Below are 15651 nucleotides of genomic sequence, written 5' to 3'. Positions count from 1 at the left end.
GCAACACTTTAGAGAGAGACAAGATTTCCAGGAGATAAGTTTTAGAGAGTCAAAACTCCCTTTGTCTGAAAATGGTGTTTCCCAATCTGACAACAGAGGTTTTTCTGAACTAAAATTGAGGTTTTTCTGAACTAAAATGGGTTTTTTTCTGAACTAAAATTTAGTGTGTATCATTCATGCACCCAAAACATTTGGAAACAGACTTGCGTGGAGACTTCCTCTGAGTAGGATAGCCAACTTCCAGGTGAGGCTTGGAGATCTTCCAGAACTACAACTGATCTCCAGACTACTGAGATCAGTTTCCCAGGGGGGAAAATGGCTGCTTTGGAGGGTGGATCCTGTGGCATTATGCCCTGCTACAGTCCCTCATCTCTCCAGGCTTTACCCCAAATCTCCAGGAATTTCCCAAACTGGAGTTGGCAACCCAAGAAGAAGGCTGTTCAGTTCTGGATCTAAGTGCAGTTAGTTCATTCAGTCTTCCTGGACTACAGAGAGATAGCAGAGCTACCTGCTCTCAGCAGAGAGATTCAAAGGGGACCTGCCTGCGGCTTGACAGATTCTCAATGTAATTTTTAAAAAAACTTCTCAAAGCACATTCATGGTTCTGTCAACTCACTCAAGTCTGTCCCACTGCACAGTTTCATAATGACTGCTTTAGACCAACTAGTGGATCAACTTGAAGCTTATTAGAAGCCATCTTGAGAATCAGTTTTTCTCTGGGCCTCAGCCAAACATTCAATAACATGCAATATCCAAAAGAACAAAATTCAGAATCCCAAAGCACCCAAGAATACAAGAGCATCACTGCCCAGACATAATGTTCCATCTACCCATCTCCTCTTGAAGCTGTCTATCCTTGTAGCCACCTCCACCACTTCCTGTGGCAGTGAATTCAATTAATGAATTGCTTTTTGGGTGGAGAAGTACTTCCTTTTTATCTAATCTCATTAATTTTACTGAGTGTCCCCAAGTTTTTGTATTGTGAGAGTACTTGTATTGTGAGTGTCTACAGGTTCTTGTATTTTTGTTTTCAGCAGCAAATATTTCAACCATCAGCCCTTTGACTTCTTTTCCTTGCCCTGTTTAGGATAATCTGAATGAAAGGAGGAGGAAAAACAAGAGGGTACAGGAAACAAATTTCTGCTGTTTCTTCATCCTTAAATATAGAGCTCTTGTACATTCTATTTTAGTTGCTAAGGGCTAAATTAGATCTGCTGGCATCCTCCAGGCTGCCATGGGGACACCACCACTATTTTAAAGCAATTTAAAAATGCCACAATGCCCTGCTCAGCACCACACTCTTTTATCCCCCCCCCCTCCCCATATTTTCTTGCTGAAACAACTTGAGGAGGGGTTCAGCCCCTTCAGCACTTCATCAGACATGATTTTGATTAGTTTGGTGTAGTGGTTAAGTATGCAAACTCTAATCTGGGAGAACCAGATTTGATTCCTCACTCCTCCACATGCACCTGCTGAGTGACCTTGGGTCAGTCACAGTTCTCTCAAGAGCAGTTCTCCGAACAGCTCTCTCAGCCCCACCTACCTCACAGGGTGTCTGTTGTGGGGAGAGGAAGAGAAAGGAAGTTGTAAGCCACTCTGAGACTCCAAGTGAATGATGGGCTATAAATCCAATCTCCTCCTCCTCTTCTTCCGCCACTGCAATTGCAGTACATTCTTTTTAGATGTGAATTGTCTGTAACACTAATCCCTTGTCTAGGGTGAAGAGTGTTAGAGAAATTGCTAATAACTGTGTGTAATACTTCTTCCCATAGACATTATTTTTGGGGGGGAAAAAGAAAAAGGCTGAAAGACTGTGTGTAATACTTCTTCCCATAGCCATTATTTTTTAAAAAGAAGAAGAATCAACTAAAAACACTTCCTTTGGCTAGATGGCTGGGGGCCTGCAGGGTGTTTTTTTTCAGCTTTACAGCTGTCCCCACAAATGGAGGTGGGAACAATCTGCAAAAAGCTGCCTTCCCTTTGCATGGGGATTATTTAATGTATAGCTGCCACTGAACGAGGCTTTGTTGTTGCTCAGTCGCACAGTCAAGTCTGACTCTGCGACCCCATGGACAGAGTCACCCCAGGCCCTCTTGTCTTCCACCATCCTCCGAAGTCTGCTCAAATCCTGTCTTCCACCATCCTTCAAAGTCTGCTCAAAATGAGGCTTAGTGTGCATTTAAAAAGTTTTTGTCTGGAAGTACCATTTGCTTCTTCCTCCTGGAAACAGGTGTTTGATGTTATATATGATGTGGCATACCTGACCACCACCAGCAATATGAGGTGAGGTGTGGGAAACTCTTAATGCGATGATGTCACATCGCACATGTTATCAAGAAGAGAGGGAAGAGAGAAAATGGTGGCAGCAGCTCCATGTATTCCATCCCATAATCATGGCACAGTACTGAAGTTGCGTAAGGGATAAATTTCCAAAGAGGTTGGCGTTTCCATTACTGGATGCTTTTCAGAAACATGCCAAAGGCAACTGTGAACTTACTGACATCTTGGTAAGTGCAGGAACGTCTGTGGCTTGAACGATGCACAAGGTGAAACCAAAGACCCAGTGGCATTTGTCTGACCTCAAAAAGGAATGAAAAATGTCACTCTGGGCAAGGTGTGTCCTGGAAGAAACCTGCATGTGCTGTTTGTTTAAAAGAAACTGCGGTGATATACCTTGAGACAAAAATCTGGATGCAAGAAATTAGATGCCTGTTGTGGAATTACCCCTCTAGACATTTTCCTCTCCTCGACATGATTAAGAAAGTTTCATGAACACTTATGCCCCTTGGTCCTTTTGAGAAGACTTTAGCAAAGAACTGTAAGAAATGCATGTCTTCGCAGAGAAACTATCACTTTTGTGCTACCTGGTCATGTGCATTTTAAATTTGAAAAGAAAAGTTCTCAACTGTTTCACTAATACAAATTACTTGAAATGGGTATACACTGTGAGGCCACTGGTAACCAGTCCCTCAGAGGTGTTCTAGAGCTGAAGGAAGAGCCCCATTGGTAAAGTATTGGGGGGGGGGGGGGGGGAAACTTCATAGATTCATTTTCTCTGCAGCAGCCATAATTGCTGTACATACATACACACAACTAAATACATAGTTGTTTTGCTCACTGCTGGAGCCAACTTCGCATTATACATAAAGAGAGAAAGTTTGAAGACATCAAAATTATCTGGAAGATTAGCTAACGCCAGCCCTCAGGAAAAAAAGTGATAGAAAACAGAGTGAGGGAGAGTTCTCTTCAATACGTACCTTCCCATCTTGCTGTAAGCTTGTGACCCTACTCCAGTCCAGACTACTTGACTCAGCAACTGGGGTACAGGGGCTTGGAGTAATATTGCAGTTGGGAAGCTAAAAGAGCAACAGTGCTTTGGTGTGTCCACTTTAAGGGACCATGATTTTCTATCTGCCTTCTCATCTTGTTCTACCCTGACCCAAGACTCAGTGTCTTCGCTTTATATCCATGTGAATTTGTTCCACATTTAGCAGAAAAAGGTGTCTGGCAAAAATTTTCCTTGGTACATGAGAAATTAAAGTAAAGTATCGTTAACTATTAAGACAACTTTAATTTCCCATTCTGTGTAGTAGAGAACATATAAGTTTTGTTCCGTGGTGGTAAGGAGAAGGTGTTTTAAATATGCAAAAAACCTAAATGACTTTAGGTTAGAGTTCTTGATTTAAGGCAGAAGGTATAACCATCTTGTTGGCAGGAGACAATTCAGATTCCTAGAAGAGAAATAACTCCTAGAGAAAGAAAGGGACCAACGGATATATCACAGGCAAAGTTCTGCTTAGGGATCCTAAGTTTGGAAAATGACTGACCCCAGTCATATGCAGCTTGCCTCAGAACAGTGTGACCGTTTCATAAAAAGCTCCTAGCCCTTGTGATTAAGTGGCACTCACTCGACTGATATGGTTGCTTTTGTTTAGTTTTGCTTTAGGTATTTGACATATGAGGGTATTGTTTATATGGGGGTGGGGGGTATTTGCTTGGTAAAACAAAGCATGGGCTAGTGCGCTATGGCCATTTGAACCCCTTGGCACATTTTCTGCTGATTATTACAAAGCAGCATTTTGCCTTTGTTTAGGAACCTGGCATTTTAAAATCAGTCTAACTACCCTAGTCAATGGGCAGTTTTATTTATTTATTTATTTATTTATTTATTTATTTATTTCATTTATATCCCGCCCTCCCCCACCTTGGCAGGCTCAGGGCGGCTAACAGCAATCCATAAAAACACACCATAATAAATAAAACATTAGAATTACATTATAGAACAATAAAACATTAAAACATTAAATTAAAAACCAGTCTAGTAGATACAATTATACTGCGGTATAGATCTTTGGACCGCATTGGCGGATCTTTAATTACCATTTTTCTTAGCAGTCCGAATATGCTGATTTAAAAAGGATGGTCTTGCAGGCCCTGCGGAACTGTTCAAGGCTCCGCAGGGCCCGCACCTCCTCGGGGAGTCGGTTCCATAGGGTAGGGGCCGCGATCGAAAAGGCCCGTATTCTGGTGCTCTGATATTTAACTTCCTTCGGCCCAGGGATAGTCATTAAGTTTTTCCCCGTTGACCTCAGTGCTCTCTGGGGTTCATATGGGGAAAGACGGTCCCTCAGGTAGGCAGGTCCTCGGCCATATAAGGCTTTAAAGGTAACGACCAACACTTTGTACTGGACCCGGTATATAATCGGCAGCCAGTGCAGTTCACGTAGTCCCGGCCATATATGCTCCCGTTTCGGGAGTCCCAACAACAGCCTGGCCGCCGCGTTCTGCACTAGCTGCAATTTCCGGGTCCGGCACAGAGGTAGCCCCAAGTAGAGGGCGTTACAGTAGTCTAGTCTTGAGGTGACCGTTGCGTGGATCACTGTTGCGAGGTCCCGGCGCTCAAGGAAAGGGGCCAACTGCCTTGCCCGCCTCAGATGGAAGAATGCTGACTTGGCAGTGGCTGCTATCTGGGCCTCCATCGATAATGAAGGCTCCAGTAAAACACCCTGTACATGTTTGTTTGTATTAATACACGTGCAAATAAGCAATTGCTAGTGGTTTCTATAGAAAGTGAAAACAAATGTGTCTCAGTGACAACAGTATATCCACTCTTTGTTTCTTGTGCAGCCAGGCATGAACTCTGGTGGGAGAGAAATTTGTTTTTCTCAATTTCTAGCAAAAGCCTGGGATAAAATTTCAGGTGGAAATGAAATGATTAAATATGGACTCAAGTAAAACACATTTGGAACAGATGGCACAGGCAGTTTGTGTGCCTCTGTGGCTAGAATGTTTGCTCTCCTTGTATTGAATGTAAAGTTTTGACAATAAAGCTCATTTTAAATTTTAAAAACCTTTTGTTTAATATTTTGGCGGTTCCTTTACATTGCTTTCACTCTGGTGCAAACTGGAGTGGGGTTATATACAGGCATTTAAAATGCAAATAGTGCCTTTTGGTTCATAAATGATGATGGAAGTCTCCCTAGCTCCCCCCCCCCCCAAGCCTTTATCTTAGAAAAAAGTTGATCTATTTCTTATTATTTCATGCTCATCTGTTTTAAAGTCTCACAGCAAATGAACGGTTCTGAGAAATGTGCTCCAAATGGTGGACTGGTGAACTTTGGAAGTAACTTTTGAGAGGCAAATATGGGGATGGACAACTAAAGGAGTTAAGCAGGATTAAATGTCAGGATTTCATAGAGCAATGAAGGCAAGCCATGGGGGGAGGGGAAGCATCCCTCTTGCAAGATTATACAGTACTTCATTGCTCAAGCAAGGGAAAGCTCCTGCTTCCTAGTCCAGTTCCACTGTCTGTTTTTATTCTTCTCCAGGTTCCTTTGGTAGACCGCTGGAATAGCCTCCATATTAATTATCAGTTTCAATCCAGTCTCGCTAGTCTTATTAATTTGAGAGTGAATGCAATTTATGTTAATCATGCAAGGTAACATCTGACTTTCCTTTGAGTCTGTTCAGTCCCCAACTACTTGTATAGACATCTTTTGTTTATTAAATTAGTTTAAGGAAGAGAGAGATATGCTCTCGGTGTGCTCCTCAGTTTTGAGAACAAGCACTAATTACAGGCTCGCCAACATCTAGGTGTGCAACACCATTGTCTATATGTACACTTGCTGTCTGCAGATCTGTTGTATTCTTAAATGCTGTGGTGTAGAACTTTCTGTATGTCCTCTGGTCTTGTGTCCTGGTCATCCTGTCTGCTGAAGATTCCTGCATGATACTTGCACAGCAGTTTTCAAAGTTCAAGACAGGTCTTCATAGGAGATTCCCTGTACCTTTTCTGTTATTTGAGCTGGAAAGGCAGCACTGGGTAGCTTGTTGATACCAATGGCAGAGAGCTTTTCAAGCTTGTCAACAAACAGGGAACTCAAATGACTTCACACTCCCCACCCACCCCCAGTAGCCTGCAGTTAGTGGCCAAGTGCTAACCTTAGAACTGTGGAACTAGCATTCACCATCTGGCCTGCTGCCCACTCTTTCCCTTCTCAAGCAGAACTCCCATATTCTTTGAAGGTATAGATGATGGAGTTTGATCACACCTCCCATTAGGCTTCCCAACCCTCCCGCCCTGGCGGGGGACCCCAGGATTTCCACCCTCTTCCCCCGCCCCCCCAAAAAATAGAAGCGGGGGGAGAGGGGGGAAACGGCACCGGGGAGCATGGCGAGCCGCCCGATCCTGGAGCGGGAGAGGCCGCCACGCCACACCGCTGCCGCCCCCTCCCTGCCCACCGCAGTTGCTCCTCCGAGATGGGCCCAGGCTGAGCCCATCTCGGAGGAGCAGCCAAGAGGCGGCAGCAGCGCAGGGGAGGGCGAGGCAGGCCAGGAGCATGGCGAGCCACGAATCCGGGCCCTTCTAGGATTGCGGCTCGCCACGCCCCCGGCCCACCTCCATCCTCCCCTCCGCTTCCACCCCAGAGGCAGAGCGGATGAGGCCGCCGCTCCGCTACCGCCTCTTCTCTGTTCGCCGTGGCTGCTCCTCCGAGATGGGCTCAGGCTGATCCCATCTCGGAGGAGCAGCCATGGCAAGCCGAGAAGAGGCGGCAGCTGCGGGGCGGCTCGCCACGCTCCCCAGCGCCGTTTCCCCCCTAGCTCCACCCCTGTGTCTCCTGGCTCCACCCCCAAAGTCTCCTGGCTCCACCCCCAAAGTCCCCAGTTATTTCTGGGGTTGGACTTGGCAACCCTACCTCCCATGCATAGTAGTGTTTGCTAACTTTTCTGTGAGCACTGGAAAAGAGCAAGCTGAGGGCTGCTTACTTGGCTTCCCTTCCAAACCCTGGCCTACTTGGCTCCCTGTGCACCCACTCTCCTGTTAGAAAGATGATCCCTTAAAAGCCTTGAAAACATAACTGATATAAGCCTATCATCTCTGGAGGAAGCAGATTTTTGTGTGCAGTGTTTTTGAAAACAATGTTGTTGGAACACAATGCAGCCAACATTAACCACTTTAGCTATATAGAATCTGTTGTCCATTATGCCTGTTCATTCTTTGTTATAGCCCCATTAGTTTTTCCCTTATTAGTTGGCTTTTCAGTGTAACTCGTGAGTGTGTGTGTGTGTGACTGACCCCATTCTCAGCCTGCTTCATGAAACTGGTGAAAGCAGTAGTCTGTGAAAGCTCAAGGCAACTGCAGTTCAGTCCTAAACAGAATTACATATGAACATATGAAGCTGCCTTATACTGAATCAGGCCGTTGGTCCAGCAAAGTCAGTATTGTCTTCTCAGACTGGCAGCGGCTCTCCAGGGTCTCAAGCTGAGGTTTTTCACACCTATTTGCCTGGACCCTTTTTTGGAGATGCCAGGGATTGAACCTGGGACCTTCTGCTTCCCAAGCAGATGCTCTACCACTGAGCCACCATCCCTCCCCAACTCGATTGAAATGAATGGATTTAGAAAAGTATAACTCTGCTTAGGATTGCACTGCTGGTCTTTAAAGTGGCATAGCATTCTGACGACACTCTGAGTAGTAGTTTAATTTTTTTTGTAATCAAAGAGATTATGGCTTCAACATCAGCTACTCAGTGGCACTGCTAGTAAAGCATTTCAGAACATCTGGACACTCTAAGCAACAGCTGAAGTTTTTTGCCATAGGGCATAGCATTCTTTGTCATCTCACTGGAGAGAGCTTCTTTTTTGGGAGAGTTTTTTAAAATGAAGTGTTTAGAAATGTGCATAATTTGCCCAATACTATACCTTGGTATACTTGTTTTCCTGAGCTGTGTTCTTGTGTTTTGCACATGTCTGTCGAAGTTCAAAATAGCCTTGCCTAAACCTGGAAAACTATTTTGAGCCACGGTTAATGTTTTCCTTTTTATAGTACAAGTTGTCTTATCCGTTTGACAAAAATTTTCCCCCTCCCCCCACTTTCTACATGGTCCACAAGTTATTTGAGCACTTAAACAGAAAACTGTGAAGGTGTAAAAGTTATTGCCATCTTTGAAAATGGGATAACAGGACTGATTTTTAAATAACCCAAACTCTTAGGAAACAGAACGTTAACTACATAGGGGATGTTTGCTCTATGCCTGGTAATCTCTTGCATGTTGCCTTCTTAGAGGACTGGTGACTTTGTATGCAGATCTTGTCACATTGTGTTTTTTAAATGGTGTCTGTGCAATAGACCTTTGTCTTCTGACCATTTGTAAGTAGAGGTGTCATGTTTTGGGTATATGTATTTTTGTTTTTCAGGAGGAGCATGAAAAGAAAAGCAAAATTCACGTGCCCGTTCAACGGTGACTGTAAAATCACCAAAGACAACCGACGACATTGCCAAGCATGCCGGCTGAAGCGTTGCATCAACATAGGCATGATGAAAGAATGTGAGTCACTACACGACATTCTGTCTTGCGTTGCACGTTTTGCAATGGTTCAAGCCCAGGTTTCTGCATAAATTTCTCAATGGTTTAACACCATTCTGAGAATTACAGCTTCAGGGTTTGGTCAATTTCTTTCTCTTCCTCTCACTTTTTATGTATTCATTTTTTTACGCTGGCTCATTTTCTCATGTTCTGTGCTGGCAGTAGGCAACCCCAATAGAAAATTCTTTCTCAAGTTCCTGTTAGCCATAACAGGGACAAAGACAAGGAGGTTTAACAATAACAGCAACAGAGACCATGCAGTTGCAGTGGTTTTCAGCATGCCTTTGCAAACCTGGTTTTCAATTGGCTCAGGTTGTCCATAAGCAAAGAGCTAGCTGTCCATTTATTTCCTGCAGTTACATGCAAGTTTATCTGAACACAACAAGACAGTTTAGCAAGCTGTGTAATAAATATGCATTGTGATATGTCATCCCCTACATTATTCTTCATCGGCTGTCACTACTGCCTGTTCGAATTGGTTTTTTGATTTTGTAATCCATCGATTGGTGAGAAAGGCATACTTTAAATGAATATAATAAATTGATATGCAAGTTACAGCCATTTTAAAAAAAGATTTCAGTGTTGGGGTAATGGGATTGATTTTGCCCTACTCCAAATGAAGATAACTGGAACTGAATTGGGAAGCCTGTTTTGACTGAAGGAAAGATGATAAGCAATGATGGTCAGAGTTCTGTTGTTGATCATTAGGTACATTATATTACTACATACAGGTAAGTGGGCAGGTGCGTTTACCATTTTATAAAATAGGTTCCAAGCATCCAGTTGATGTGGTTTATAGTACGGAACATCTGCGTTTGGGGTTTTAGCTTCAACCGGGGCTATTTTTGCTATCAGCCCTGCTTGGTGGATTATGACACCAGTGCTTATTAACTACATGGAGCTTGTTCAGCCTTCATTATCCTGTTTGGATTCGGAGACGCATGGATTGTGTCTGAATGGGCAACTCCCTCATGTTTTTGTCATTTGCCAATATTAATACAAAGATATTTGCAACATCATAATAGTGATATACCTTAAAAAATAAAGAATATTTTTTAAAATGGTGACACATCTGTCAGCATTTTTTTTGGGAAGTGGGGGGAGGAGGAGAAATGGTGCTGGGTTTTTTTTGGGGGGGGGGGGTGTTCCCCCAGGAATGCACACTTTTCTATCCATGCTTTCCCAAAACAGTCTTTAGGTACAGTCTTTCCAGAAAGGTCATACTGAAAGAGGTTTTGTGAAGTCCGTGGTATAGCTAGAGAAAACCCAGAAGATTGGTGTATGCCCAATGATGTCATGCAGAATCTCAAATAAAAACTGCCGCTGTTTAGTAGGAGTCTTGAAACCAGAGCTACCTGAGGTTTACCTTTCTGAAAAAGAATTCAGCCCTGGTAGTTTCTGAGGCATTTACTTTTGGGGCAAAAATAAATCTAATTCAGATTTCGTCTTGTCACTTGTGGACCTATCATTTCCTTCTTGAACAAATGAGTTCTTCCAAGAGGCTTAGGTTTGGCCCTGAGATTCAAATTGAAATCTCAGGGCCACCACCTTATTCCTCACTTATGGTAACTGCTGATGTGTAATTTGAGATGAGAGGCAGTAATCTGGCACCAAAAGCTCCAGTACTTTTTGTATTTCTCACACACACTGTTTCTGTTCAAAGCCACATGATGTAACTGCACACATTGATTAATAACATGATACAGTTGCTAGCAGCACAGGACCATTAGTACTGTTTTTCACTGTAACATCTCCAAGTCCTACTCCATGAATCTAAAGGATCAAGATGCTGATTACCCAGCAGTGCTAGATTTACTAGACCTCTTGCCTGGTGAGAGTAGGCTTCTCTGTATTTTCCAGGAAATGGAATGCCATGCAACATGACAGAGAGAAGCTTACAAGAGACTGTAACTTGGCAGTCAGGTGTAGACTAGCACCTACTATATTTATCTGCATTTTTAACTTGCTGTGTTAAGGACTGTATGGATTGAGTGCCTCTTTTGCCTCATGTTACGGTGACTCATGGAAACTGTATGTGGAAAAACTTGTTCCCAAGCTATAGACTCATGGCCATAAACTAATTTGATGACTTCGGTATATGAGGGCTGTAGGAGATGATTAAGGTCTTCCTTCAAAAGGAACAGCAACATATTATGCTGTGTATAATCAGTGCGGGGGGGGGGGGATGAGGGAGGGGAAATGGCCTTGGAAAAAGGCCTGCTCCAGCTCCCCCCTCCCAGCAGAAAGGCAGCTGGGCAGGGTGAGGCTGATGGGATAGCCTTATCCTGTACCTTGAAGAGGTAAGCTTCGGCAAAGCAGCCCCATTCCTCATCCTGTCACCCACCCTTCTCTTTGGGCTGGGATGGTACTGGTGGGAGGTAGCCCCATTGGGCTCTCAGGCCATCGGGACTCTTCCCAGTGCCTTTAATGACCCAATCTGCCCCTGCCAGCCAATGCAGAATAAACTTGGTCTGTGTATCAGATAGTATTTGCCATGTTATGGCTCCTCTCTTTCTTAATCACCTAAAAAAATGGGGCTGATAGGCTGAAAGGACAATTGAAGTTATTTTACATATAGGGTTGCCAGGTCTAACTCAGAAAATACCTGAATTTTGAGGGTGGAGCCAGAAGACTTTGAGGGTGGAGCCTCTTAGGACTTTCCCATTCCTAAAATAAATAAAATACAGCAGTGCAGTTCAACTGAATACAGTCTTCATTTCTTTATCCCCCAGCAGCTAAACTTCCACTAAATGAAAGTGAACACATGCACTGTCACAAAGCAGCCAAAATAAACACAGTTTGTAAGCATACACTTTGTGATCTCACTGGGGCAATTTGCTCACATTGCTGAATATAACCATCTGCTGTACTTCAACTAACTTCTTCAGACTAATAGGAAAATGAAGGAACAGCCTAGGGGATGGAGTTTCCCTCCGAACAGAGGGACTGAGAGCAATGTGGCTCTGTCTGCTCGCCCCCCCTGCAGCTTTCCTCTTGCGAGATTTAAAGGCACACACACATTCAGAAACACATTGAAGCAATTTCTTAAAAAATCTGGACAGCCAATCAGATCTTCAGTGGCCAATCACAAGCTCTGTTAGGCAAGAGCCCCATCCCACCCACTTTCTAAAAGCACCTAATGGGTGCCAAGAAAGATGTCAGTGGACATAATGGCACTCCATGGTCACTACATTGGGAACCCCTGCTCTAGATAGTGCACTTCTAATCTGGATCCAGGTTAAGAATCAAGAGTTTTCAAATAGTATTTCCTTTGCCAACCGTATGCATGAATACACACACACACAAATACACACACACACGCATATGCTAGCAGAGTTAGAGGTCAAATTTCACATGCAGTCAATGGTGACTTTTTTTTTGTCTAAGTGTTAGGTGTTTTTACAGTGCTAAAAAGGTAAAGGTAGTCCCCTGTGCTAGCACCAGTCATTTCCAACTCTGGGGTGACATTGCTTTCACAATGTTTTCATGGCAGACTTTTTACAGGGTGGTTTGCCATTGCCTTCCCCAGTCATCTACACTTTCCCCCCAGCAAACTGGATACTCATTTTACTGACCTCAAAAAGGATGGAGGGCTGAGTGAACCTTGAGCCAGCTACCTGAACCCAGCTTCCGCCAGCATCGAACTCAGGTTGTGAGCAAAGCTTAGGACTGCAGTACTGCAGCTTTACCACTCTGCACCATGGGGCTCTTTTTACAGTGCTACATGGAACCTATTCCTGTGTATGCGGTTGGGAAAAAGGGTCTTACACATTACAACCATCCATTAACGGCAGAAATCTAAACAATTTCCACCATATCAGCATTTGAACTGTAGCTGCAAACCAGCAGTTTAGGATATTCCAGTGGTAAAGCATTTTGACAGAGCTACAACTGCCTGATTCATAAGTAGAATTTTACAGAGCATTCCCTTGTATTTTTTTTTTACCATGTGATTACATTATTGTAATCATTAGACAGGCTTTTGTGCTTATTTGGAGCATCTTTGCATTACAAGCTCTGAAGAGAGCTGAGGACTTTGAATACTGTGGCCCTCTGAAGGAGCAAAGGGCAACTTGAGCAGAATTGTTACCCATCCCCCCTTTGGTGTATTCATTAAACTGGCAAGGCTTTCCTTTAATTCTCAGTAGTAGTGTGACCATGAGATGTTTTCTGCATACAGCAAAGCTGGATCCAGTGGATGTGTATCGTGTAGCAGCTAACTTGTAAAATGATCCTTTTAGTGAAATAGTTACTTGAAAAAAGGAAATCTTAACTGACTGTAGCTAAAAATAGCCTTCCCAAACTGACCACTAGTTAAATGAATGGGAACAGAATGTGCTTCAATGAGCAGTAGGCCAAATTACTAAAAGGGTCGTGCACTCTGTAAGTTTGTGGGCCAGCTGGTTTTTTCCCCTGGGATACGGCCTGGTTATAGCTGTCGCAATGCACACCCTACACTGCATGGTATCACTAATGAAGACTCCACTTTTGGATCTTATTGGTGGATCTTGAGGAATGTTGCCCTGTGTAACTGCAGGCTTGCGGTTTGAAATGACAACCTAGGGGTGCTTACATGGAAGTCAGATCTGTTTTTATGCTCACTTTCCAAGTAAGCCAGAAGAGCAAGACCTCCCCCCCACCCACCCCAAAAAAAGCATTGTGGAGGCACCAAGACTACCATCTTCTGATAGCCTCAGCACCTGGAGGTGTCAGCTCCTGATCTGGAATCACAGAGACTCAGTTCAGATATCACGTGGAGTTATCATGGTGCAAATATTATTTTACAATCCAAACTGTGGTTGGTGCATCAGCATTACAGGGAAGCCCTGGCTTAGAACCAGCCACTTGTGTGATCTCCATTTCCATTTGCTCCACACCCTCGTCTTCAAAAAGTGGAGTAACCCTCGTTACTGTGTTCTGGCTTATAAGTTCAGATAATAAATCATAGTTAAGCTTCCTAAATCATTATAATGTGTGAACTATTCTCCTTTGTTTATGTGGCAACTCTTGTCGGTTCTGGGAAACATCTAGCGAACATTGTGTTGTAACTGAAGGGTCCTGGATTCCAGTTTGTGCTATCTTCCCCGCCTCTTTTGGGGGCGGGATTTCCTTTTAAGTGCTTAGAAAAGTTATGGGGTAGTAGGGTTGCCAGCCTCCAGATGGGGCCTGGAGATCTCCTGCTTTTACAACTGTTCCAGGTGGCAGAGATCATCTCCCCTGGAGAAAATGGCTGTTTTGAAGGGTGGACTCCATGGTGTTGTACCCTGCTGAGGCCCCACCCCTCCCTTCCCCAAACTTCTCCCTCTCCCAGATCCACCCCCAACACAAACCTGTCATTTTCCAACACAGACCTGGCAAACCTAAATATGTGTAAGACTTAAGCTTCTATTCATATAAGGAAGTACGGTTAAAAGGGGAGGGGGTGATCCTCCAAGATTCAAAGAGCTGTTACCATGACAGTCCTTTTACTAATTGCACCATTATTAGCATATTGCTTAATTAGTTAATTACATCCATTGATGCCTGGTAGCCATCATCCCTAATGAATTGGAGATTTCTAAAGTGGAGCTAGTCTGTTCAGTTCGAGATTGAGAATCTTCAAAACATCCTAATGAAAAAGTAAACAAGATTGCCCTTGCAGGACTGGAATTACAGTCAGCTTCGATTGTTTTGAAAACAGCCTGTCTCCTGTGGATTTGTGCCAGCCTCTTGTTCAGCTTGAATTTCACAAGGTTTGGTTTTGCAGTTTAACCTTGACCCCCTCCAAGTGGCTTCTTAGGGCCTGCATTCACCTATCAAAGGCTGCTGCAATTCTGTCAGTTTTGTCCACACAGATAATTGATGTCCCCAGTGCATTTTTGTAGAAAAAGCCCAGCAGGCACTCATTTGCATATTAGACCACACCCCTTGATGCCAAGCCAGCTGGAACAGAGTTTCTGTGTGTTCCTGCTCAAAAAAAGCCCTGGATGCCCCCCCCCTTTTATTACAGAACACTTTTATTAGAGAACAGATTTTAAAAATGTATTTCATGGATGACTGAACCCCTTTATTGAAATTTGAAAAAAAAGATAATGCTTTACCCTCCCAATAAACAATCAATAGTGAGCATTGCTGTTATTCCTTCAGATAATTTTCAATAGCTCCTTGCAATGTTTGTGCAAGTCCATAAGTGGGAGCAGATTGGCTGCTATAGCCGACGGGGATTTCCTGGTGGGCCAATGGCCTTCCCCCGCCCCCATGGTGCAATCCAGCCCAAGGCAGAAGAGCTGTTCTCTCCCGGTTTGGGCAAGACAGGCTGGCAAAGCTGCAAGGCTGACTGGCTCCTTCTCCTTTCCTTCTCTGTCTTGTGGGGGCTGGTCCTGTTTTCAGGGTTGTTTTTTCCTCCCCATTCACCCAGGTTTATAGGGACATCATAGTGGTCCAAGTTCACATATGATAAAGTGGTTCTGAATCTGAAAACTGCACTTCTAATGCTGGACTTTGTGGTTCAACAGTTCTGGCATACCCATTAAAACGTTCCCATCACTTTCTACTTTTCTAGCATGCCAGCTCATGTGTATTGATAATCTGAAATTATTTACATGGTGTGTAATGTATCCCTTGGCCATTACTTTCAAAGGCTTTCCCTGTAATTTGTGCAAGTTTCACTGCACACCATTTTTTCAGGATTCATATTCTGCCATACTGAGTTAAATGATACAAGGACGAGCAAAAGGAGGTTTGTCCCAGATGCCATCAGGACAGCATAAAACAAATGAAATCTGAAGAGTCTTTGAAGAGCAG

General features: G+C 43.8%; 2 protein-coding genes across 3 annotated transcripts in view; both read left to right on the top strand.

The window, feature by feature from the left end:
- METTL1 (methyltransferase 1, tRNA methylguanosine) overlaps positions 1-15651 on the top strand; it is a 1067043-nt gene that overhangs the window by 692716 nt on the left and 358676 nt on the right. The window lies entirely within an intron of this gene.
- The window catches only part of VDR (vitamin D receptor), a 119262-nt gene that overhangs the window by 72762 nt on the left and 30849 nt on the right, over positions 1-15651 (top strand). For both annotated transcript variants that reach the window (XM_060252994.1, XM_060252993.1), the window contains one exon: positions 8699-8829. In XM_060252994.1, the coding sequence (XP_060108977.1) occupies positions 8699-8829 (131 nt within the window). The remainder of the gene's footprint in view (positions 1-8698; positions 8830-15651) is intronic.

Source organism: Heteronotia binoei, chromosome 13, assembly GCF_032191835.1.
Source record: "Heteronotia binoei isolate CCM8104 ecotype False Entrance Well chromosome 13, APGP_CSIRO_Hbin_v1, whole genome shotgun sequence".
In the NCBI taxonomy this organism is placed as follows: Eukaryota; Metazoa; Chordata; class Lepidosauria; order Squamata; family Gekkonidae; genus Heteronotia; species Heteronotia binoei.
This window is presented reverse-complemented; position numbering and strand designations above follow the sequence as displayed.